At 37.6% G+C, this 23,334-nt stretch overlaps 2 protein-coding genes and 1 long non-coding RNA gene across 3 annotated transcripts in view; 2 read left to right on the forward strand and 1 right to left on the reverse strand.

Moving 5' to 3' along the window:
- The window catches only part of ctnnbl1 (catenin, beta like 1), a 50,139-nt gene extending 44,430 nt beyond the window's left edge, over positions 1 to 5,709 (forward strand). The window contains exon 16 of the mRNA XM_058763096.1: positions 5,332 to 5,709. Within this exon, the coding sequence (XP_058619079.1) occupies positions 5,332 to 5,420 (89 nt within the window). The 3' untranslated portion in view covers positions 5,421 to 5,709. The remainder of the gene's footprint in view (positions 1 to 5,331) is intronic.
- Positions 1,096 to 5,303, reverse strand: LOC131531912 (uncharacterized). The gene is made up of 3 exons (XR_009268808.1): positions 2,153 to 5,303; positions 1,684 to 1,748; positions 1,096 to 1,592 (listed from the first exon to the last, which is right to left on the reverse strand). It is a non-coding gene; the product is annotated as an uncharacterized LOC131531912 (long non-coding RNA).
- Positions 5,710 to 10,704: 4,995 nt separating the features above from the next.
- LOC131531911 (V-set and transmembrane domain-containing protein 2-like protein) overlaps positions 10,705 to 23,334 on the forward strand; it is a 64,972-nt gene continuing 52,342 nt past the window's right edge. Inside the window, exon 1 of the mRNA XM_058763097.1 lies at positions 10,705 to 11,067. Coding sequence (XP_058619080.1) covers positions 10,950 to 11,067 — 118 coding nt within the window. The 5' untranslated portion in view covers positions 10,705 to 10,949. The remainder of the gene's footprint in view (positions 11,068 to 23,334) is intronic.

The raw sequence follows: 23,334 nt of genomic DNA on the forward strand, positions 1-23,334 counted from the left end.
CTATCCATTTTATAATACATTTATTAAGTTATATTATACATAGTAATGTAAATATTAATTTTCACTGCATTATGGCAAATCATAGTAATCTATATTATATTATATTATCTTATATATGATTTAAAAAAGAAAACAAATGCATTTAAGCTTACACTAAGTAACATGAACAAAACGGAATTAAATTGTTAATCGCAATATTTTTTTGTATGACAATTAAACGTCTAATTTCTATCTGATTAGGAAGCTCAATCTATGCCAATTTTAAAAAATACTATGTAGTTTTCCATCTTTACTAATGCAATCATTTTGATATTCTTCAGAACCTACTGAAAGTCTTAGTTGTGATTTGGCAGCTTTTATCGCGTCGCTCACACTAGTGGTCAAAGACTGGCCGTTCCTGCGGCGTGTGGAGGGGTGGCTCTCAGCTGCTGGAAGAGTGTGAAAGCGTCTCTGGGCAGCTGGTGTGGGCCGGATCTGTGCCCCCGCCGGGCCGCTGCAACCGGGTGAGAAATTGAAATTTTCACCTGGCCTCTGTAGCAGCTGCGGTCGTGTCAGACGGGCGAGTGTGTGCCAGGCCCTTGCAAATGTGCTTAGGTGGTATTAAATGCAATCACGGGAAAATGAAAACAAATGTTACAGGAGGAATTAGACAGGTTGCGTTTGCTCTGCGGTTTAACTGTCATCGTGCTTTGTTTGCTGGATTGGCTGATGGAAATGTTTCAGTGCACCGTAGGAAAACACTGTGATTGTTTTGGGTTGGACAGATGCCTAAAAAGTGTTCATTAAACTTTGTCTGTCTGGCGTTTGCATCTTTGTCTTTCTATCTATCTACTGTTCTATCTGTCTGTTATTCTGTCTATATGCCTGGTGTTCTACCTTTGTCATTCTGTCTGTCTGTTGTTCCGTCTGTGTCTATCTATCCATCCATCTGTCTATCATTCTATCTGTCACCGTTCTGTTTGTCATTCTGTCTCTCGTTCTATATGTCTGTCTGCCGTTCCATCTGGGTCTATCTATCCATCCATCCATATCATCTATCTGTCTCTGTCTGTCATTCTGTCTCTCTGTCTGTTGTTTTATCTGTCTGTCATTCTATCGCTCTGTTGAATGTTGCCAGTAAGATACTGTAATTAAGATTTACAGTTGCAAACTGTACTGTTTTACAGTAAATTACAATTCATCAGTATACTGTAATTCATTCATTTTAATATAGATTTAATTAGATTTTATAATTTTTATATAGAATTCATTTTATTTTTACTCTACATAGGTACTACTGGCATTCAATTAAAACAGACACAATAATTACAAAATAACACATTCTTTATTTAAAACATTGCATGTACAACACTTAAAATACAGTCTTCCAACTCTGGAACAGTGCATCTTCACCATTTCTCCTGTCTTAGGACGTTTTGAAGTGCATTTTGTTGAATCCTCTGGATTCATCCTCACAAAGAATCTTTAGGCAACAGAAACATAATAGGGGAAAAAAGACAAGCAGCCAAATAATACAAAACCCTGTTTCTGCTCCAAAACGTGGCCACCACCTTTGCTCACCCTCCACTTTGTTAGTGACAGAAATGTCTTCTCTGAAAAACGAGAAGTAGAAATAGCACACTTTTAAAAGGTAAACCTCACATAGAATACACAAATCTCTCAAAACCATAGTTGTTCTCTTACCATGAATTATCAGTCTCAGGGTGGCTGGCCTGCTCATGTCTTTCTTGATGCTTCACTGCAGTTGCCTTTAAAACACAAATACAAAAAATGCAGTAAATCTTAAATTCCACTAAAAACTATAACAAACTAATTCTAAAACTAGAAAGGCAGCTAGCCATAAAACTTGCTTAACCTATCTAACATACGATTTTATTTTCTCAATAGGTTACTGGCCAACATTAACTACTAACACATGAATTTCTAAATTTCATATTAGTTAACCTAATGTTAATATAAGATATGCGTTGCTCGTTAAAATTTTAATTCGGTAACGTAATTCAATAAGCTGACAAAAGTCGTTTGAATTGACGGCGCAGTTTACCATAGTAAAGTTTGTTACCGCCATGTTGACGGGTAAATGTTACTATGGGTTAAACTAGTGTGCAAAAATCTGACACAAACACACGGACAAACGTACATATATTTTTACCTTGCTTGCTGGCCTTATTCTCTCGTAAGGTGCATCGACACACAGCGTAGATGTTCTCCAGAGCTCTTCCAGTCTCGCTGCCCTGCTGCTTCCGTGTCTTCCTCGGAGGCGAGTGGCGCGGCACGACTCAACAAAAGACAATATAGAATCTATTATATATACTATCTACATTGGATGTGGACAGTAAAGTGATGCCCCGGTATATTTCTGACATACAGATGTACTCCAAGCGCTCGCGCTGTTTCTAACACGAACGACAAATGGATTTTCCAATCATTACAAGCGATGTAACACGTCCAGTGTAGTCAGTCCTAAGCTGTTGCGGCGTTGTAGACACGGTGCAGGGCAAATCGTGTCAATCTAAATGTAAGAAATGAGGAAATAAAACAGACTCAATAGAAAGGCGCCAAAGAGGCTGTTACAACAAATACAGTAGTATACAGCAATTTTCTGCAAGTCTCTGTATGTGGGGTCTGACGTCACAGAAAATTCCCATGATGCAAAGGGTATTAGTTATTTACTGTAAAGGGAACAGAAACCAGCTGTTGTGCATCCTGCGTTTTTGATTAAATGAACAAATCAACTCATTAGTAAAAGCACTGCCTTGTTTTGTTGCATGCATATTAGCTAAAAGCATTTGTTGCATTATTTATTTTTTTTAAACGCTTTTTGGAGTACGATTTGAGCCAGAGAGGCAACATCTATAACGTCATTGTCAGGGTTTATTGGTAATTTTCTGTAGTTTAACCTAATGCCCGTTACCTAGATAGGAAATAGCTGCTAAGTAAGAAATCACTGGTGAAAACAGGTTTCATTTGCTGTGTTCGGCAGCGACGGTGTTTTACTGCAGAAATTGGGAAATGAAAACGCCTACAGACGCCTCGACGCGCTCCAAGGCCACATTTGAGTCATACGGAGTGTGTCATTCTCTTACATGCGTGACCTTGAGCTGTGTGTACTGGTGTCAGTGGGAAGCGCCTCTGCAGTGGGCTGAAGTTTCCAGCATCTCGGAGCTCATAATGGATAATCCCCCTCAAATCATCCAGCATGCAGACTCCCTCAATCCTCCCTCTGTGTTATTTCAGCCGCTCTCTCCAGCCCTCGGGCTTGTTTCAATGTGCCACTTTGCTTTTTTCCCTTCTTAAAAAAAACATCTTATTGATTTATTTATTTATTTTTCATTTGGTTTGATCCTCTGTCCCAGGGCTTGAGCAGGGCTTAGAAATTAATCCGAGAGCATGTCTACCTTTACACGCTTGCTGTGTACACTTCCAGAAAACACTGTTAAAGTCAGCATGAAATCAAAACGGACCCTATTTACTGTTTTTTTAATGCACATTCCCAGTCTTATTGTGAACAATTTGTCAGTGCTTGTTTTTTATTTTAAAGGCAGGTTTTTCTGTAGCTCAAATTGAGTATTTCGCCAGCAACACTAAGGTTATCTTTAAAGTAATTGTTCACCAATAAATGACAGTTTGCTCATTTTGTTTAATTCAACCTTATGCAAACTAGTATTATTTTAGTATTATTTCCGAACTATTACAGTTTTCGTTCATATATTAATTTTTAAAAAAATATAATTAATTAGCTTTTATTTTCGTTACATTTTTAGTGATATTGTTATTAGCTCTTGTCTTATCTATCTATCTATCTATCTATCTATCTATCTATCTATCTATTTATTTATTTAATAAACCAGTTCTCACTATTAACAAGTTGCTTATTAACATGCATATTACTAGCATATTGGAGGTTTATTGGTAGCGATAAAATACACATTAATGCCTTATTCTGCATGAACATATTTCAGATCCCTTAATCCTTCCCCATACCTAAACTTAACGACATTACTAAATATTAATAAGTAGCAAATTAGAAGTTTACTCAGGGAAAACTCTTAGTTAATAGTGAATATGTGTTCCCTAATCTAAAGCATTACCGTTAATGAAAATTAGATTAGATTAGATTAGATTCAACTTTATTGTCATTACACAAGTACAGGTACAGGGCAACAAAATGCAGTTTAGGTCTAACCAGAAGTGCAATAGTAGCAAGTGCAGTATATACAATGGTTGATCCAAAAGCTCACAACGGGTGTACGATGTAAAGGCACAGCTGTTCTGCACGAACAGGCCCGAGATGAGTAAGAAAAATACCGCAAAATTGCAAAATCTGGAGAGACCCAGAGCCTCGCGATGTACTCGCGCCGCCATCTTGGGTGTAATGACCCTATTGCAAAACTGTATGCTGTTATTTTTTGTATTGAACCATTGGTGAGAATTTTTTTACTTTATTTTATGCAGCTCTTTCCCTTTTTGTGAGAGAAACTGAAATTAGATCTTGGATGATCTTGTTCTCCACTGCAGCTCTCAGATCTAATTCAGCATATTCAAACTGTCACAACATGCCGAGAACCAATGTTGTTTGCCGTCAATGACGTCAAACCTGGCTCAATGTGTCCACGTGCTTTTTTTGGAGTCGTAATGCAGATGCTAATGCCATTTCAGAGCTTTAGTGGCGAAGAAGATTTCCTGGTAAATCAATAAGATCTCAAGCTCATTCTATGTAAAGTTGTGGAGTCTTGTAAGTGTCCTTACTGCAGTCCGATCACATTGGTCCAGAGCGGTCATAAGAGTCTCATTCGAGGCATATGTTGCCTTTATCGTAGCGTCTGTAGCCCTTTGAGTTCTCGGGCACCGTTCCAGCTCGCTGCAGGTTACGAGAAGCTGGAGTGTCTCGAAATAGCCAGACCTCAATCAGATTTGATCTAACTGAGGGACACGCTCTCAAAGGCACACATCAAACGACCACGGATCTTAAAGCTGTTTGCCCGTTTAAGGATGGTACTTCTTAAATCCCGCTACCTCAAACCCTGAACTCCAGACTTAGCTTTTTCTAAAGCCTAGCTTTTTTCATCCACTCCTCCATATATGAAGAAGGAGGTCTGAAAATAAATCTGGTGGGCAGTCAAGAGATGTGTGACAAATTTTTTGAAAATACTTTAAGGGATACAAATTCTCCCTTTGATTTTTTTTTTTTTTTTTTTTTTTTTGGATTAAAGTATGCTGCCTCTCCTTTGAGACAGCATTAGGAAGGGTTTCTTGGCAGGGCTTGGTGGCATACATGAAATTCATCCAAATTACTAAACATCCTGTTTCTTTTTCCCTCTCGTTTTTCAGAATACGCAGAAAATATAGGCGATGGCAAGAGCGAGGAGTTTAAGGAAAGCGAGCAGAAGAGGATTATGGAACTACTTGAGAACTTCTAAAAATCCAATTGGAGCCTGGTGTGGGTTTTCCTCAGCATTTTTTTTTCTTTCTGCGTTACGCTGAAGCTACATGGATTTTGACCAATCCTCATCCTGTCCTGACTGGACCACAAAAATCTGAAGTTTAAACATTTACGTGACTGATTGTATCCCAACAGATTGGATCTGGATATTGAATCTGTTGATATCCAACACATTTTGTTCATGTTTATAGTTGTTGTTTTTTAGGCCAGATATTTTGTCAAAACAACTTCAGTTTTCTTGTAATTAAAGTTTGTGCTTTTCTTTACTTCGTGCCGTTTCCTTCATTATATTTTGTAGATCACCTTCCAGGAGACTTAATGTCTCATTAGACCAATTCAGGCAGTGAAACAACTCTTGTGCTGAAACATAATTTAGGAAAACGTTGTGTTTATGTCTCTCTTCTCCTCTCCAGCGTTCCTGCAGATGGCTGATTAAGTGAAGGATTGTGGCTTTCCTATCTGTTCAGCCTTAGTTTGTCATCTCATCATTCAGGTCCTTTATATAGATCCAGGGTCCAAAATTAACTGTCTAAACCTGCTAATGGCTGGTGCATCTTACTGTATGTTGTTTTTTTTGTCTTTTTCTTCTTCTCCCTGGAATATATGTCAAACATCGGACGCCATTGTGTCACTGACAGCGTTATACGTTTGCCGTTCTCTCAGTGAATCAGCAAACTCTAATTGTGTTTCTCTTATTTTAGTTTCAGTGGGAAATGTCAACACATGGAGTTTTGGAGTTCTGGCAGTAAAATATTTGACTTCTTAATAAGCTAAGCCAAACTTCTGAAGGTAAATTTCAGGGTTCCCACATTTGACCGATTAAAAATATATATATTTTTTTCATGACTTTATTTGTGATTACTGGACAAAGCTTTTAAAGGGATAGTTCACCCAAAAATGGAAATTATTGTCAATTACGCACCCTCAAGTTGTTCCAAACCTGTATGAGTTTCTTTTGTTGAACAAAGAAGGAGGTACTTTAAAGAATGTTTGGTAACCAAACAGATGAAGGTCCCATTGACTTCCACAGTATTGGCTTCTGTATGGAAGTCAATAGGGACCAGAAGCTGTTTGGTTACCTGCATTCTTTAAATATCTTTTTAAGTTTAGCAGAAGAAAGAAAATGACTTGAGGGTGAATTAATGATGAAAAATGAATTAAAATTTTTGGATGAACTATCCCTTCAAGTTTCAATTATGACCAAATTGCTAATGAATGAATTAAAAATGATATATTTCTTGTGTTGTCAACAAATGCAACAATTTATAACAAAGTATTATTTGGCTCAGATTTCCATGATGATTTTTCCTGGTTTGGAAAAAATTTTTGGATTTCCAGATTTTCATCGAGGAACCCTGGTGGAAGATATTTAACTATATATTAATAAATGTGTACACAGATTTTGTTTGCAATTGTCAAGTGTTAATTTCTACTCTAGATTTGATCTTTCTCTTTCTTTTAGAGGATATGGCTGCTGTGATTCTAATGGCCATTAATTAGATGTTTGTCCAGCGGCGATGAGCCAGAGAATCCCAATCCCTTTCTAATAGCGGGCCTGCTGAGCTAGCGCGAAAATGCTACAACTCTCTCTCGTTCTCTAACCTCTCTTACATCCCCTTGTTAATTTACAATCCCTGCTTCCCCTTTTCCCGCGGGCTTAGCGTATGTATCGCCACGGCCAGGGAACGTTCTGCCGTATAGAGACAGTTTGCTTACTAAGCTCTCCTTTGCTACGGACAGAGTCTTTAGCTGAAGGTTGAGAATAATTGTTAAAGCTCCAGAGCCAAATTGAATCAATCCAGCGGAGTTCTTCAGCAGGGCGAATGGGGGGCCATTACGCTGGATTTATACTCACTGGAGGGCCAGCGCTTTAAAACAGACATTATGTAGGGAAATTATTATTGTAGTAACAAAAACATCTCTGTGTGGCTCCGGGCCTTGATGAATCGTCTTCGTTTGAGTAGAGAAAGGCGGCGCCGCGTTTCGCCAGCTAATTAAGTGCTGCAGTCTCATTACGGCTTGCACTTTATCAGACATCGACAGCTCAAGGCCCCCATGGTCATCGTCCGCCGTAGACCGGCTCCGAAGCGCTCGTATGCATCTCGAGAGCCCCGGCACATCTCCTCGTTTCCCGCCCTGTTGTCGTAGAATGATAACTTCCTGTCCTTTAGCCTCGGGACAAGTGCACAAGAGTCATTATCTCGCTGACTCTTTCCCCGCACGTTCTCTTTTGTTTATCCATTGGCCTTGTCCTCCGAGGAGATCCACTTTCCCGCTCCCGGCTGATGCTCCTGGCATATTAAATATTCTCTGGCTGTCCTTTCCGTGCTTCTGTTGGCGTAGCACAGCTTTATTTGCGAGGTCTCTGTATTTCCCTGCGTCTCATGAGGTCAGTGATTGCCACTAGTTCTCGTCGTTACCAGGGAGATGGTTTGCAGAGAGAGGGAGGCGTAAATACTGTAGAGGAATGCCGACAATTGGAGGAGGTGATGTGCGACAGTTACCCATCTGTTGAATTGTACATTATGATGAATTGCGTGTGCCTAGAACATTATTGATGCCCCTCTGCCAACGCGTCAAACTTGAAATGCAAATGAGCGGTAACTACAGAATGGGGGGAGCGCCCGGCGCACTTCAAGGACACGCTCATTACCGTAGCGATGCTTGTCGGTAGCGAATGCCAATCACTCTCGTCTCCGGTTTGCCGTGATGGGGCGGAGGCCGCGGCGGCTCACGCAGAGCAACATCTGCTTCCACCCTTCCTCCGAAATCACCCGGATAAAACTCAGGATCGTTATTTGCATTTTGAATTGACGGGAAGGGCAGGTATCCCAGCACGCATCTCTTATCAGTGATTATGACACTGGCGTGCTAACGGTGATTCAACAGCAATTTCACAGCCCAGAGAGCTCGGAATAATTGTCTTTTTCCGAGTGATTGAGTTGAGCTGTACGAGCGCTGATTTCCACCTCCTCGCGTCGGCTAAATTGATACGAACCTGTGGCGGGAACGTTCTTTTATACCCACTTATAATCCCAGTATTGTGCAGGTCACAGGAAAGGTGAAACTGGGTTGTTCATTCTGTAGATCAGTGGGAAATTGGATAGTAACATTCCCTGACCCCCAAAAAATCACTGTGCTTTTAGCTATTTCATGGTAATTGTCATTTCAAGGCACTTCAAAGAATGCAGTGGTTTTATTTTTTGTATTACCATCATGGTAATATCCAGGGTATATTTTTAGGATAATGTCATGCATTGCAAAAGGCATGAAAACCAGTGGCATTTTTAGCCACATTCTGTTTAAATGTCATGAGTGCTTTTTGTTTTTCTCACAATCCTTAAAGTTAAAAAAATCATCATTGTGCATTTTTACTTGAATCAAAGTAGCTACAACTAAATATTCTTTAAGTACAGTATTATATCTGCATAAGTATGAGTTTAAACAGCATTTGCATCATTGGAAATGTTCAGAATAGCCGTTTTCTGTACTGTGTAGCATGTGTTATGTGTACGTTTTGTGTTTGGTATACACACATAGCTCTCTGCTGAATAATGTATCCCATAATGCAATGTGCTTGACTTAACCTTCCATTCCCAGTGTGGTGAAGGGCCTTGAGGTAATTTTTCCTCCTACATTATTCAATACTCATTCAATCAGTATGTCAGCTAAACTTGAGTTTAATGTGCAGCAAAATTAGTGGATATAACAGTGTGTATAAAATGTAAATGCAGAATTTAAATGAACCCTTGAATGGCCTTAAAAGCATAGTTCAAACTAAAATTTACTCTTCCTTTCATTGACATTTTGAATCTGTATGCATTTCTCTCCTCTGCAAAAAAAATTCTTGTTTTTCTTAGATGAAATACAGTCATGCAGGATCGGGTGAGTAAATTACAAAAAAATCATTTTTTAGCCGAATTATCTTTCTAAACAAAATAATAATTTCTATTAATCGGCACAGATTTTGTCCCAATATCTAAGAAATCAGCCTGTGTGTATGTCAGCCGACCACTAAATATAATGAGTTAGCTTGAAAATACTTTAGTAAACTAATGTATAACACGTTTATCATTCCCTATTGGATATTATTTCACACAATATCAGCGGGCACCTTGATATCAATTTAACATCAAATATTAGTCAAGACTTGATCAAGATGCTGTAACACAATTTTAAATTCAGTCTGGATGGCAATTTCTTCTGGTGGTAATTGGGTGAAAATTGTGCTGATTTTCGTTTTGGTTCCCAATACACACTATTTCCATGTTTAATAGGCTACTGTAAAGCTGCTTTGACACAATTTGTATTGTAAAAAGCAATATATAAATAAGGTTGACTTGACTTAAAAATAGAAAGTTAATCCCACACCTGAAATTGGTTTAATGTACATATAGGCCAATATGTGACCCTGGACCACAAAACCAATCTTAAGTCGCTGGGGTATATTTGTAGCAATAGCCAAAAGTACATTGTATGGGTCAAAATTATCGATTATTCTTTTATGCCAAAAATCATTATGTAAAGATCATGTTCCATGAAGATATTTTGTATATTTCTTACCGTAAATATATCAAAACTTCATTCCTTATTAGTAATATGCATTGCTAAGAACTTCATTTGAACAACTTTAAAGGCCATTTTCTCAATATTTAGATTTTTTTGCACCCTCAGATTCCAGATTTTCAAATAGTTGTATCTCAGACAAATATTGTCCGATCCTAACAAACCATACATCAATGGAAAGCTTATTTATTCATCTTTCAGATGATGTATGAATCTCAATTTCAAAAAATTGACACTTAAGACTGGTTTTGTGGTCCAGGGTCACATATGTTTGAAATTCAATTACATCAAATCAGCGTCATGTCAAGTTTTTGACGTCAATTTGATTTGCATATTTGACTGGTTTTTTTTTTTTTTTTTTACATCAATTTAATGTCTTTTCAATATCAATTGCCCACTGGAATATTTATAAAATAGGCAGTATTCAGTATATGTATAGTAGGCACCAGTTGTGCGCAAGCAAAAATACGAAAGAAAAAAAACACTTCACAAAGTTGTTATTCTAATTCTGCGGTCACTAATGTTATACTTGTTGATTACTTAAATATAACCGTCTGCATTCAAAGTCATAAGTTAAATTTACCTCAGAAACATTTTAAAATGCAATTTTACCTCAACCCACGACGGCCGTTGACCGGCTCGCTGTAAAAAAATCTCTTCATAATATTATTCCGCCTAATCGAAATTCCCCAATGACAGCCGCCGCACTTCCTCCTCGCGCTGTTCCCTCCGCCGCGTCGGTTAGATCCGGGGAGTTTCTCTTCGCGGAGACTCAAATCGCATCAGTGGGCGACAGCAAACACACGCAGCCTCCTCTCAACCGCTCCTGCCGCTGTCATCAAGGACGAAAACCACCAGCAAACACTCACCACACCTGGATCTATCTCTTAAAGCCGTGTATTTCCACCTGATGTGAGAGAGTGTTTTGCAGGGAGCAGTGATGGGCGCGTTTGGAGTGATTCTGAGGAGTTTACATTGTATGGGACTCTACATCCAACTTAGTGCCAGTCTCAGACAAGCTGGAAGCGACGACGTGGAGAACCACATATCCAACAACGGTAAGATGTGTGGGCTCGATCCGGTTCTGTTCTCGTACGTTAACCGGTTTGAGGTTCGTTAACGGCTGTCATTTGAAGCCGAAATGCGCGCGAACGGCACAATGATGGAGATGCGCAGAGCAGTTCATCACCAATACGACTGCACTGGGGTTATTGACAGGTGGTACCATGGTATATGATGGTGATATTGTGGTACTTTAAGGTACTAGTACAACAATACCGTGGTATTTCTGTTATTGCTATCAGTATACATTGGTATTGTTTGTTTAACCTATTCATTAAGACACTTCAAACAATACCTTGGTATGTTAGTGGTATCCAAAACACAGCATTACTTTGGTTTAAAACGTGGTGTTACCATTATATGGCTTTTTAACCTCATAAAAAGTCCTGTAGCTGAATTATGAAACACTGATGGTGTTAAATGTTGATTTATTCCGTGGTACTGAATGGTTTTGTCAAAGAATACCATGGTATGATCTTTATGGTTGTGTCCAGAAATATCATTCCATGGCTTTTGAACCTCATGAAAAAGTACTATGAGTCAGCGATGATCTTTTTAAGGCACTTTAATGATTACTGTGGTAATACTGTATTGATATTGTCTAACAACCTAAAATTGCAATGCTTAAAATGTTCGTTTTTAATTTGGTGAAGTACAGTGGTTGTGCTATTGTACTTTGATGTGAACTGTACTGAATTTACCTGTATTTCCAAGGTGCTTCAAAGAAAACATGGTTGAAATTTTATCTGTTCCAAGACTTTTGTTACCTTGATAATATCAGATGGTAAAACCATAATGCAAAATGATTAAAGATACCTTATTTCAGCCATATTATTTTTTTAATGGTTTATACCATGGCAGCACAGTGCTTTGCATTGCTTTCACAGTTAACCTCCCTTCTTTCTAGCCAAAGATGCCTGTGATTCTGGGTTTATATAATTCCCTAAATTGGCCTACTTGTTGTTTTCATTGCAGGAAGAGCGAGGAAAAATCATTACAAGCATTTCAAGATTCTAGTCATACTATAATTAGCCATAATTGTAGTGCCTGGATATTGAACATATTCTTCAAACTATACACAGACGCTCTGGGAAATGGAAAGGATTGTGTAAAATATGCTTATTCTGTATTCAGTTAAGACGTTTTGGCAATTGTGCAAACAATAGATAACTAATGCAATGAATAAATCAGTGCTGATGAACCCAGGCATGCATCATGCTGATGAAAGAGTTCGCACGCCGGATTGTGGGTCGCTCACCATGAAATTAAAGGGCAGAATGTGATCAGAGCTGATATTCATGAGGAATATTAAGAGGGCCGATACAGTAGGATCAGGAAAGCCATCTGAACGTGCACTGACGTTCTGGATTATTTGACATGCAGGCCTGGACGCTTGTATGATCTTGTGATGGATTTCTAGTGGACGATTGGCAAGATCAGACTGCAGTGGATTTCAACTAAAACTGTGTTTCCTTTAAATAGCTTTGACAGGTTATGGAAAGATTAGGAGGATCTTTGTTTGTCGATATGCCCAAGTTTTAATATGAATTTAGGACCACTGAGCCCTATGGTCTTAGATGAAGGCTTTAAAATAATGTTATAATGCAAAAAGCAGTATATAATTGCTTTGTCTTTCCTTACGACTGGCCATGTTTTGGTGAGATTCACCCAATTAAGTCGAGCAGAGTGTTTTTTAATTGTGTTCTTGTTCATTTTTTAGTGAAGCATCTAAAAGCGGACTGCTTTGCGTCTCTAGAATGATGAACAGCTTAACTTGCTTCTATTCAATACCTTTGCGTTCATTTTCCTGCTGCTGGGAATACCGTGGCCTGCGGTAACGAGGCTTAATTAATGTCAACAACAACTTAAAACCTCTGTTTTCCTCTGACCTCACAGTAATGAAACAAAGAGCGCAGACCCGCTGGACCGCTCGCCGCAGCACAGCACACGTCAGATGAATAGCAATGCCGTAAAGAGGAATCTCATTTTCTACGGCAGTAGAGTTTTAATTCACACACATGCTGTTCTAAACATTGTTGTTTTCGATTCTCTTTGTCTGCTAGAATTGTTGCTGTGATGCCTTGAAGACATTGAAAATCCTATTCTATTAACAAAGTCATAATTGACTGTCTGGTTTGGATTGTAAATGCATTCTCATGTTGACTTTAAGCAGGGGTGCTGCTATGGTTTCTGGGCCCCCTGACCACAAAACCAGTCTTAAGTGTCAATTTTTCGAAATGTATAGTTTGTTATATGTATAGTTTGTTAGGATCAGACAATATTTGGCTGAGATATAACTATTTGAAAATCTGGAATCTGAGGGTGCAAAAAAATCAAAATATTGAGAAAATCGCCTTTAAAGTTGTCCAAATGAAGTTCTTAGCAATGCATATCACTAATCAAAAATGAGGTTTTGATATATTTACGGTAAAAAATTTACAAAATATCTTCATGGAACATGAATACTTAATATCCTAATGATATACCCCAGCGACTTAAGCCTGGTCTTGTGGTCCAGGGTCATGTATGTATGTATGTGTGTGTGTGTGTGTGTGTGTGTGTGTGTGTGTGTATCTCTCTCTCTCTCTCTCTCTCTCTCTCTATATATATATATATATATATATATATATATATATATATATATATATATATATATATATTTATTTATTTATTTATTTATTTATTTATTTATTTAACTTTTTTTTAATTCAATATTATGTATATTTATTTTTGTGGTTCTCCAGACTTTAAGATGCTGATTGTTGAAGGTTCTCAAAAACAAATAATTTTTTTTATATATATTAAAAGAAAAAAATATTTATTTTAATTTTATTTACTTTTCATCAGAAAGTGTTTGTTTGTTTATATATATTTTATAAAAGTAAAATAATTGATTAATAAATAAATATGCCTAAATGTTCTAAAGAACTGGTTTGTTTTTGTGCAAAATTTGACGATCAGCCATTCATTTTTAAAATGGTCTACCAGCTGAATTAAGGAATAGTACAAATTATTCAGCATTTAAATATAAATTAAAGAAATGGTTAAAAGCAAATCAAATTTGTAATCATGTAAATTATTGTTGTTTTTTTAAGATACGGCCATTAATACTGCCATTATTATCTTTAGTAGTGTTATTGTATGTTTATGTGTGATAACCTTTTTAAAATATGAATATGGCAAATATGAAAATTAGCCAATGGGTCTAACTGTGGCTCATTTACTTTATTTTTATTTTTACTGTTGATTAATGAGCACTGTCCCTATTAAATAAATAAATAAATATTTTTTGTGGTGTTTTTTTTTAGACTTAAAGCATTGGTCTTAGTGGTTATATAGTGAATATGTAGGTTTAGACTTGCACTGAGGTGTATATTCAGTGGGGAATCTCTCTAGACTGTGTCATTTCTTCAGCACTAGGTTGTTGTGGTCTGATTAGGGAATAGTGTTTTGTCTTCGTGTGTTCAGCGGTCTCTCAGTGGCCTGTCGTGTTCATCTCTCCTCCTCTAATTCTCCATGGAGCATTGTGTTTTTCCTCTCGGTGTGTGTCCGGGTGAAACGGTTGATCATGAGATGCTACTGAAGATCAAGGAGCAGCGAGAAAGTAATTTCGGTAAAAGCTGTTGGGTCTTTGGAGATGCTCTTTTCATAGATGCTCAGATTAAGATTGAGGTATTGGATTAAGATTTTGAAAGTTGCTGTCATAAGATTATTATTCTGTTGGTGATGACATATAACTGAAATATGAAGGTAAATTCTTTCCCTTCCCACAAATCTGCCCAGTGTGTGTTTAACCTGCAGCACATGTCCATTGGCGGTTTTTAATAAGTTGGTTACTGTTTGTTTACTCTAAAGACACAGCTGCAGTCAGCGAACACTAATAAGCATCAGCAGTAATGTGTTCATGAGACACACACACACACACACACATTTCATTTCTCCAGCCATCACTCAAACCAATGACCGCTGACATCACCTGCCGCTGTGGCTGATTTCTCTTCGTTGGACGGTGCTTGCTCTTGTGAACTGTGATTCGATGCTCGTTTATTAGCTTCTGCATGTTTTCGGCTGCGTTTCAACATGGCTGAAGCTGTTGACGTGGATTTTACAGCTGACTTAGAAAACACAATTTACCTCTTACCTGTAGGATCTGCACGAAGAATGTTGTGCACGTAAATAATTATTAAGCTTAAGCTTATATACAGGTGCTGGTCATATAATTAGAATATCAAAAGTTGATTTATTTCACTAATTCTATTCAAAAAGTGAAACTTGTATATTATATTCATTCATTACACACAGACTGATATACAGTGAGGAAAATAAGTATTTGAACACCCTGCTATTTTGCAAGTTCTCCCACTTAGAAATCATGGAGGGGTCTGAAATTGTCATCGTAGCTGCATGTCCACTGTGAGAGACATAATCTAAAAAAAATCCAGAAATCACAATGTATGATTTTTAACTATTTATTTGTATGATACAGCTGCAAATAAGTATTTGAACACCTGTCTATCAGCTAGAATTCTGACCCTCAAAGACCTGTTAGTCTGCCTTTAAAATGTCCACCTCCACTCCATTTATTATCCTAAATTAGATGGACCTGTTTGAGGTCGTTAGCTGCATAAAGACACCTGTCCACCCCATACAATCAGTAAGAATCCAACTACTAACATGGCCAAGACCAAAGAGCTGTCCAAAGACACTAGAGACAAAATTGTACACCTCCACAAGGCTGGAAAGGGCTACGGGAAATTGCCAAGCAGCTTGGTGAAAAAGGTCCACTGTTGGAGCAATCATTAGAAAATGGAAGAAGCTAAACATGCATGTCAATCTCCCTCGGACTGGGGCTCCATGCAAGATCTCACCTCGTGGGGTCTCAATGATCCTAAGAAAGGTGAGAAATCAGCCCAGAACTACACGGGAGGAGCTGGTCAATGACCTGAAAAGAGCTGGGACCACCGTTTCCAAGGTTACTGTTGGTAATACACTAAGACGTCATGGTTTGAAATCATGCATGGCACGGAAGGTTCCCCTGCTTAAACCAGCACATGTCCAGGCCCGACTTAAGTTTGCCAATGACCATTTGGATGATCCAGAGGAGTCATGGGAGAAAGTCATGTGGTCAGATGAGACCAAAATAGAACTTTTTGGTCATAATTCCACTTAACGTGTTTGGAGTAAGAAGAATGATGAGTACCATCCCAAGAACACCATCCCAAGAACACCATCCCTACTGTGAAGCATGGGGGTGGTAGCATCATGCTTTGGGGGGTTTTCTGCACATGGGACAGGGCGACTGCACTGTATTAAGGAGAGGATGACCGGGGCCATGTATTGCGAGATTTTGGGGAACAACCTCCTTCCCTCAGTTAGAGCATTGAAGATGGGTCGAGGCTGGGTCTTCCAACATGACAATGACCAAGCACACAGCCAGGATAACCAAGGAGTGGCTCTGTAAGAAGCATATCAAGGTTCTGGCGTGGCCTAGCCAGTCTCCAGACCTAAACCCAATAGAGAATCTTTGGAGGGAGCTCAAACTCCGTGTTTCTCAGCGACAGGCCAGAAACCTGACTGATCTAGAGAAGATCTGTGTGGAGGAGTGGGCCAAAATCCCTCCTGCAGTGTGTGCAAACCTGGTGAAAAACTACAGGAAACGTTTGACCTCTGTAATTGCAAACAAAGGCTACTGTACCAAATATTAACATTGATTTTCTCAGGTGTTCAAATACTTATTTGCAGCTGTATCATACAAATAAATAGTTAAAAAATCGTACATTGTGATTTCTGGATTTTTTTTTTTTAGATTATGTCTCTCACAGTGGACATGCACCTACGATGACAATTTCAGACCCCTCCATGATTTCTAAGTGGGAGAACTTGCAAAATAGCAGGGTGTTCAAATACTTATTTTCCTCACTGTATTTCAAATGTTTATTTCTTTTCATTTTGATGATTATAACTGACAACTAAGGAAAATCACAAATTCAGTATCTCAGAAAATTAGAATATTACTTAAGACCAATACAAAGAAAGGATTTTTAGAAATCTTGGCCAACTGAAAAGTATGAGCATGTACAGCACTCAATACTTAGTTGGGGCTCCTTTTGTTGGGTCTGGCATATCGCATCTTCCTCTTCACAATACCCCATAGATTTTCTATGGGGTTAAGGTCAGGCGAGCTTGCTGGCCAATTAAGAACAGGGATACCATGGTCCTTAAACCAGATACTGGTTGCTTTGGCACTGTGTGCAGGTGCCAAGTCCTGTTAGAAAATGAAATCTGCATCTCCATAAAGTTGGTCAGCAGCAGGAAGCATGAAGTGCTCTAAAACTTCCTGGTATACGGCTGCGTTGACCTTGGACCTCAGAAAACACAGTGGACCAACACCAGCAGATGACATGGCACTCCAAACCATCACTGACTGTGGAAACTTCACACTGGACCTCAAGCTACGTGGATTGTGTGCCTCACCACTCTTCCTCCAGACTCTGGGACCCTGATTTCCAAAGGAAATGCAAAATTTACTTTCATCAGAGAACATAACTTTGGACCACTCCGCAGCAGTCCAGTCCTTTTTGTCTTTAGCCCAGGCGAGACGCTTCTGACGCTGTCTGTTGTTCAAGAGTGGCTTGACACAAGGAATGCGACAGCTGAAACCCATGTCTTGCATACGTCTGTGCGTAGTGATTCTTGAAGCACTGACTCCAGCTGCAGTCCACTCTTTGTGAATCTCCCCCACATTTTTGAATGGGTTTTGTTTCACAATCCTCTCCAGGGTGCGGTTATCCCTATTGCTTGTACACTTTTTTTCTACCACATCTTTTCCTTCCCTTCGCCTCTCTATTAATGTGCTTGGACACAGACCTCTGTGAACAGCCAGCCTCTTTTGCAATGACCTTTTGTGTCTTGCCCTCCTTGTGCAACGTGTCAATGGTCGTCTTTTGGACAACTGTCAAGTCAGCAGTCTTCCCCATGATTGTGTAGCCTACAGAACTAGACTGAGAGACCATTTAAAGGCATTTGCAGGTGTTTTGAGTTAATTAGCTGATTAGAGTGTGGCACCAGGTGTCTTCAATATTGAACCTTTTCACAATATTAAAATTTTCTGAGATCCTGAATTTGGGATTTTCCTTAGTTATCAGTTATAATCATCAAAATTAAAAGAAATAAACATTTGAAATATATCAGTCTGTGTGTAATGAATGAATATAATATATAAGTTTCACTTTTTGAATGCAATTAGTGAAATGTCAACTTTTTGATGATATTCTAATTATGTGACCAGCACCTGTATGTGTATATATGTGTATATATATATATGTATATGTATATGTATGTGTATATATATATATATATATATATTTTTTTTTTTTTAAATATTTTTTTTGCATATTTTGCATTATAGCGTCATGATGATTATATAATTTTCTTACGACTTCCAGCAGCATTTTATGGGCTATCCTGTTTATTTGATATTTTATTTTAAATTTTATTATTTATTTATTTTTATATTTTTTTGTGGTTTTCCAGACCTTAAGCATTCATCTTTCATAGAGGTTGATTGGTGAATTTTAAAATCCTCAAAAACAAATGTTCTTTCATCAAAAAATGATTTGTGTGTCTGTTTAATTAAAAAATGCAAATCTGCAAGATGTTAGATTCATATGAAAACATTGTACACTTAATTTTGATGCTTAACTTATTGTTTTACTGTTTTATAATATATTTTATTGTATGTTTCCAGTTGAGCTGCATTATATTGTCATAATATCAATTTTATGATGATTAACTTCTGGAATCATTTTAGCTGCTATTGCAGCATTTAATATGACAGGAAGTACACTTTTTGTGTATCTCAGCCAATCAGAGTGGAGCTCTGAGTCGCACGACCAACTCCATCAGTAATCTTTTAATTTTTAAATTCAGCTTCATTTAGTTAAATTTGTTATTTTTTTCATCTTTTATTCCGCTCCCTAGTTTCCTGATTTAGTCCATCACGCAACTTTATTTAGTGTCATCATGCGCGCTCATCCTCCATTTCTGACGCTTTGAGAGTGAAGAAAACACATCAACGTTTACGGTAAGTCAATATAGTGACATTATGCACATTTTTACGTGGTGAACATTTGAGTGCACAAGAGTGATTGAGATGCATCCTAGTGAGCCGCCTCTCATAGGCAGCATCCTACCTGAAGTGAAACTCGAATGCAAGCTCATACGTGAGTGATTGAATCGTTCTTTATAGGCAGCGTCTCATTAGCGCTCTCTCTTGAGAAGCGCACTAGAGCCCTCACTAGTGCTTATCATTGATTACAGCAGAGGTTGAAGCTGGCTAATGACATGCTGCTCTAATAAGCATAAAAACAGCCAGCACTCAGATATTGGGTATATGTTAGCTGCGTTTTTAATTCGTTTTTTTTTTTTTTTTTTGGGGTGTAAAATGGTTTATTTGCAATATGCTGTTTTTTTTTATTGTGTGTGTTGCAGTGCATTCTGGGATTTCCTTTACTCCAGAGAATACATACATTTTGTTGGGAATGCAACTATTATGCATCAGTGTTATTTAGTATATTATACTATTATAGTTTTTAATAAAGATTTTAAATATTTTGATATTATTTTAATTTTACATTTTTGGTAGATTTGTTGTGATTAATTTTAATTATTATTATTATTATTTTAATAGCCTACTTGTCTATATAGTTTTTACTCATTTTATTTAAGTTTTAGTTATTCAAGTTTAACTTAGAAATTTTAAAATGATAAATGTTTCATTTAACAATTATTTCAAGCAAAACATGTTTTCTTAATGGTTTTAATTTCAGTTTTAGTTAACTATTATAATGCATAAAGTACTGTCTAGATAGGCAGCTCACTAGATTTCGCATTTAACTGCAGCATTTAATTTGACAGGAAGCATTGTAGAGTTCAGCCAATCAGAGTGGCTCTCTGAGTCACATGACCAGTTTAATGATGGTCTACTCTAGCTGTGAAATGAAGCATCTTTGTAATATTGAAACTAGTGTAAATGTGCGGTGTTCATTGTGAGTCAGACTGTGCTTTAGATGAGTCGAGGAGGTTTTTGGCTCACCTTCAGCTCTCCTTCACTTCAGAAAGGAGACTTAAATGCTCGCTTTCTTCAAAGACTTGGGCCTTCTGGAGACGGTAGAGAGGCTTTTGAGAAGGAACACAAGCACTTCCTGTGAGTCAGGATTTTGATGCATTAGTCCATGTGTTGTGGAGGATTGTGAAGTTTAAAGTCTTTGTGGTTTGTGTAAAGAGAGGCGCTCATTTATATCACTTAACGAGAATCAATCCGTTAACATCGTGACAGACCACCACTTCGCTCTCGCTCGCTCTCTTCCCTCTAAAATCTATAAATGTCTTTCTCTTTCTGTGCCGCCTGTCTCTTTCAGTCTGTTTCACGTGTTTGTCAGACGTCTAACCGTGCATTTACATCTGGACGTGTCATTTCTACAGCGTTTGCTCTTCTCTGGTGTGAAGCGAAAACATTCCCCATTGACATTCAGCAGATGTTTTGTGATGTTTGTGATCGAGAATCATCTCTTCAGATGATCGTATTGGGGATCTCATCAAGATCAAAGGGAAGTTTGAGATTCACATGATCTAGTTTGGACAGGTTTTGTCGTGGATGTTTACATGAGACGCACATTAAATTATCTCGGCTAAGTGCAGTTAAATGTAAGTGCACATGTACGGTTGTATACTATTTTTTTTTAACTTAACATAAACCCTTAAATTATTCATTTATAAAGTTAAAATTAAATAAAAATTAATCTAAATTAAAAAATATATGATTATTTCAGTTTTTTAAAATGCTATTTAAATATTTATACAACATAAAAAGTAATATATTAATATACATATAATATAAATATTATAAGAAATTATATAAGAAAAATAAGCTTTTGTCTTTTGTTTGTATCTTTTGTTATTTTTCTTTCAGCTATTTTTAACTTTGCAAGTTACATGAAAACTTTTACTGTGAAAACACACACTAAAATAAATTATATACATATTCTTATATAATAAACTATATATTAAAAATAAGTGTTTGTTTTTTGTTTGTATTTTTGTACTTATGATATATATATATATATATATATACATATACATATACAGGTGCTGGTCATATAATTAGAATATCATCAAAAGTTGATTTATTTCACTAATTCCATTCAAAAGTGAAACTTGTATATTATATTCATTCATTACACACAGACTGATATATTTCAAATGTTTATTTCTTTTAATTTTGATGATTAGAGCTTACAGCTCATGAAAGTCAAAAATCAGTATCTCAAAATATTAGAATATTTACATTTGAGTTTGAATAAATGACCATCCCTACAGTATAAATTCTGGGTATCTCTTGTTCTTTGAAACCACAATAATGGAGAAGACTGCTGACTTGGCAATGATCCAGAAGATGAACATTGACACCCTCCACAAAGAGGGTAAGTCACAGAAGGTCATTACTGAAAGGTGTGGCTGTTTACAGAGTGCTGTATCAAAGCATATTAAATGCAAAGTTGACTGGAAGGAAGAATTTGGGTAGGAAAAGGTGCACAAGCAACAGGGATGACCGCAAGCTTGAGAATACAGTCAAGCAAAGCCGATTCAAACACTCGGGAGAGCTTCACAAGGAGAGAACTGAAGCTGGAGTCAGTGCATCAAGAGTCACCACGCTCAGACGTCTTCAGGAAAAGGGCTACCAAGCCACTTCTGAACCAGAGACAACGTCAGAAGCATCTTAACTGGGCTGTGGAGAAAAAGAACTGGACTGTTGCTCAGTGGTCCAAAGTCCTCTTTTCAGATGAAAGTAAATTTTACATTTCATTTGGAAATCAAGGTCCCAGAGTCTGGAGGAAGAGTGGAGAGGCACAGAATCCATGTTGCTTGAAGTCCAGTGTGAAGTTTCCACAGTCTGTGATGATTTGGGCTGCCATGTCATCTGCTGGTGTTGGTCCACTGTGTTTTCTGATGTCCACAGTCAACGCAGCCATCTACCAGGAAATTTTAGAGCACTTAAAGCTTGTCAACAGAAGGAAGCATGATGGAGATGCTGATTTCATTTTCCAGCAGGACTTGGCACCTGCCCACACTGCCAAAGTTACCAAAAGCTGGTTCAATGACCATAGTGTTACTGTGCTTGATTGGCCAGCAAACTCGCCTGACCTGAACCCCAAAGAGAATCTGACTGATCGACTCCATGCCACGCCGCATTGCTGCAGTAATTCAGGCAAAAGGAGCCCCAACTAAGTATTGAGTGCTGTACATGCTCATACTTTTCATTTTCATACTTTTCAGTTGGCCAAGATTTCTAAAAATCCTTTCTTTGTATTGGTCTTAAGTAATATTCTAATATTTGAGATACTGATTTTTGACTTTCATGAGCTGTAAGCTCTAATCATCAAAATTAAAAGAAATAAACATTTGAAATATATCAGTCTGTGTGTAATGAATTAATATAATATACAAGTTTCACTTTTGAATGGAATTAGTGAAATAAATTAACTTTTGATGATATTCTAATTATATGACCAGCATCTGTATGTATGTGTGTGTATATATATATATATATATATATATATATATATATATATAATTTTAGTAGTAGGAAAAATATTTTACTTCATATATTTCTATAAATAAGAACAAACGACAAACTATATAAGAGAGAACTTTTTGGGGTTATTTTTATATACGTTTATACAACAATAAATATTTAAATGTACTTAGTAGTATATTAGTATAAGGTAGTCTTAAGTAATTTATACGAAAAAAGAAATAAAAATGAGTAATTTTACTTTATATTCTTATTTATAATACATTATATAGGAAAATAAACATCTTTTTGTTTGTCTTTCCTTAAATTATGTAAGAAAAATAAACAGTTTTATTGTCTTTTTTCTTTTTCTTTCTTTCTTTCTCCCCGTCTCTCTCTCTCTGTTCTCAAGCGGCTTGTGTTTCAGTCTTTCTTCTCTTTGTGAGCGCCATTTTCCCCTCCCGCCTTGATGTGAAGAGTAAAGACAGAGGCGCTGGAGTGCCACCTTATCTCACATTAGACACATGTCTGGCAGGCTGGCCGCCGCACACCTCCCGGGAGCCGCTGGCAGACACGAGCCGCTCGACTCCCCGTCCTCTCCAGACGGATCTGGAGTCTCTCGCTCTTCCTCCTCGCCGCCGCTCTTTTGTTTGCCTTCGAGTGCTGAATCCACAGGAAACAGCGCGAGGAT

This window comes from Onychostoma macrolepis, chromosome 23 (assembly GCF_012432095.1).
Source record: "Onychostoma macrolepis isolate SWU-2019 chromosome 23, ASM1243209v1, whole genome shotgun sequence".
Taxonomy (NCBI): domain Eukaryota; kingdom Metazoa; phylum Chordata; class Actinopteri; order Cypriniformes; family Cyprinidae; genus Onychostoma; species Onychostoma macrolepis.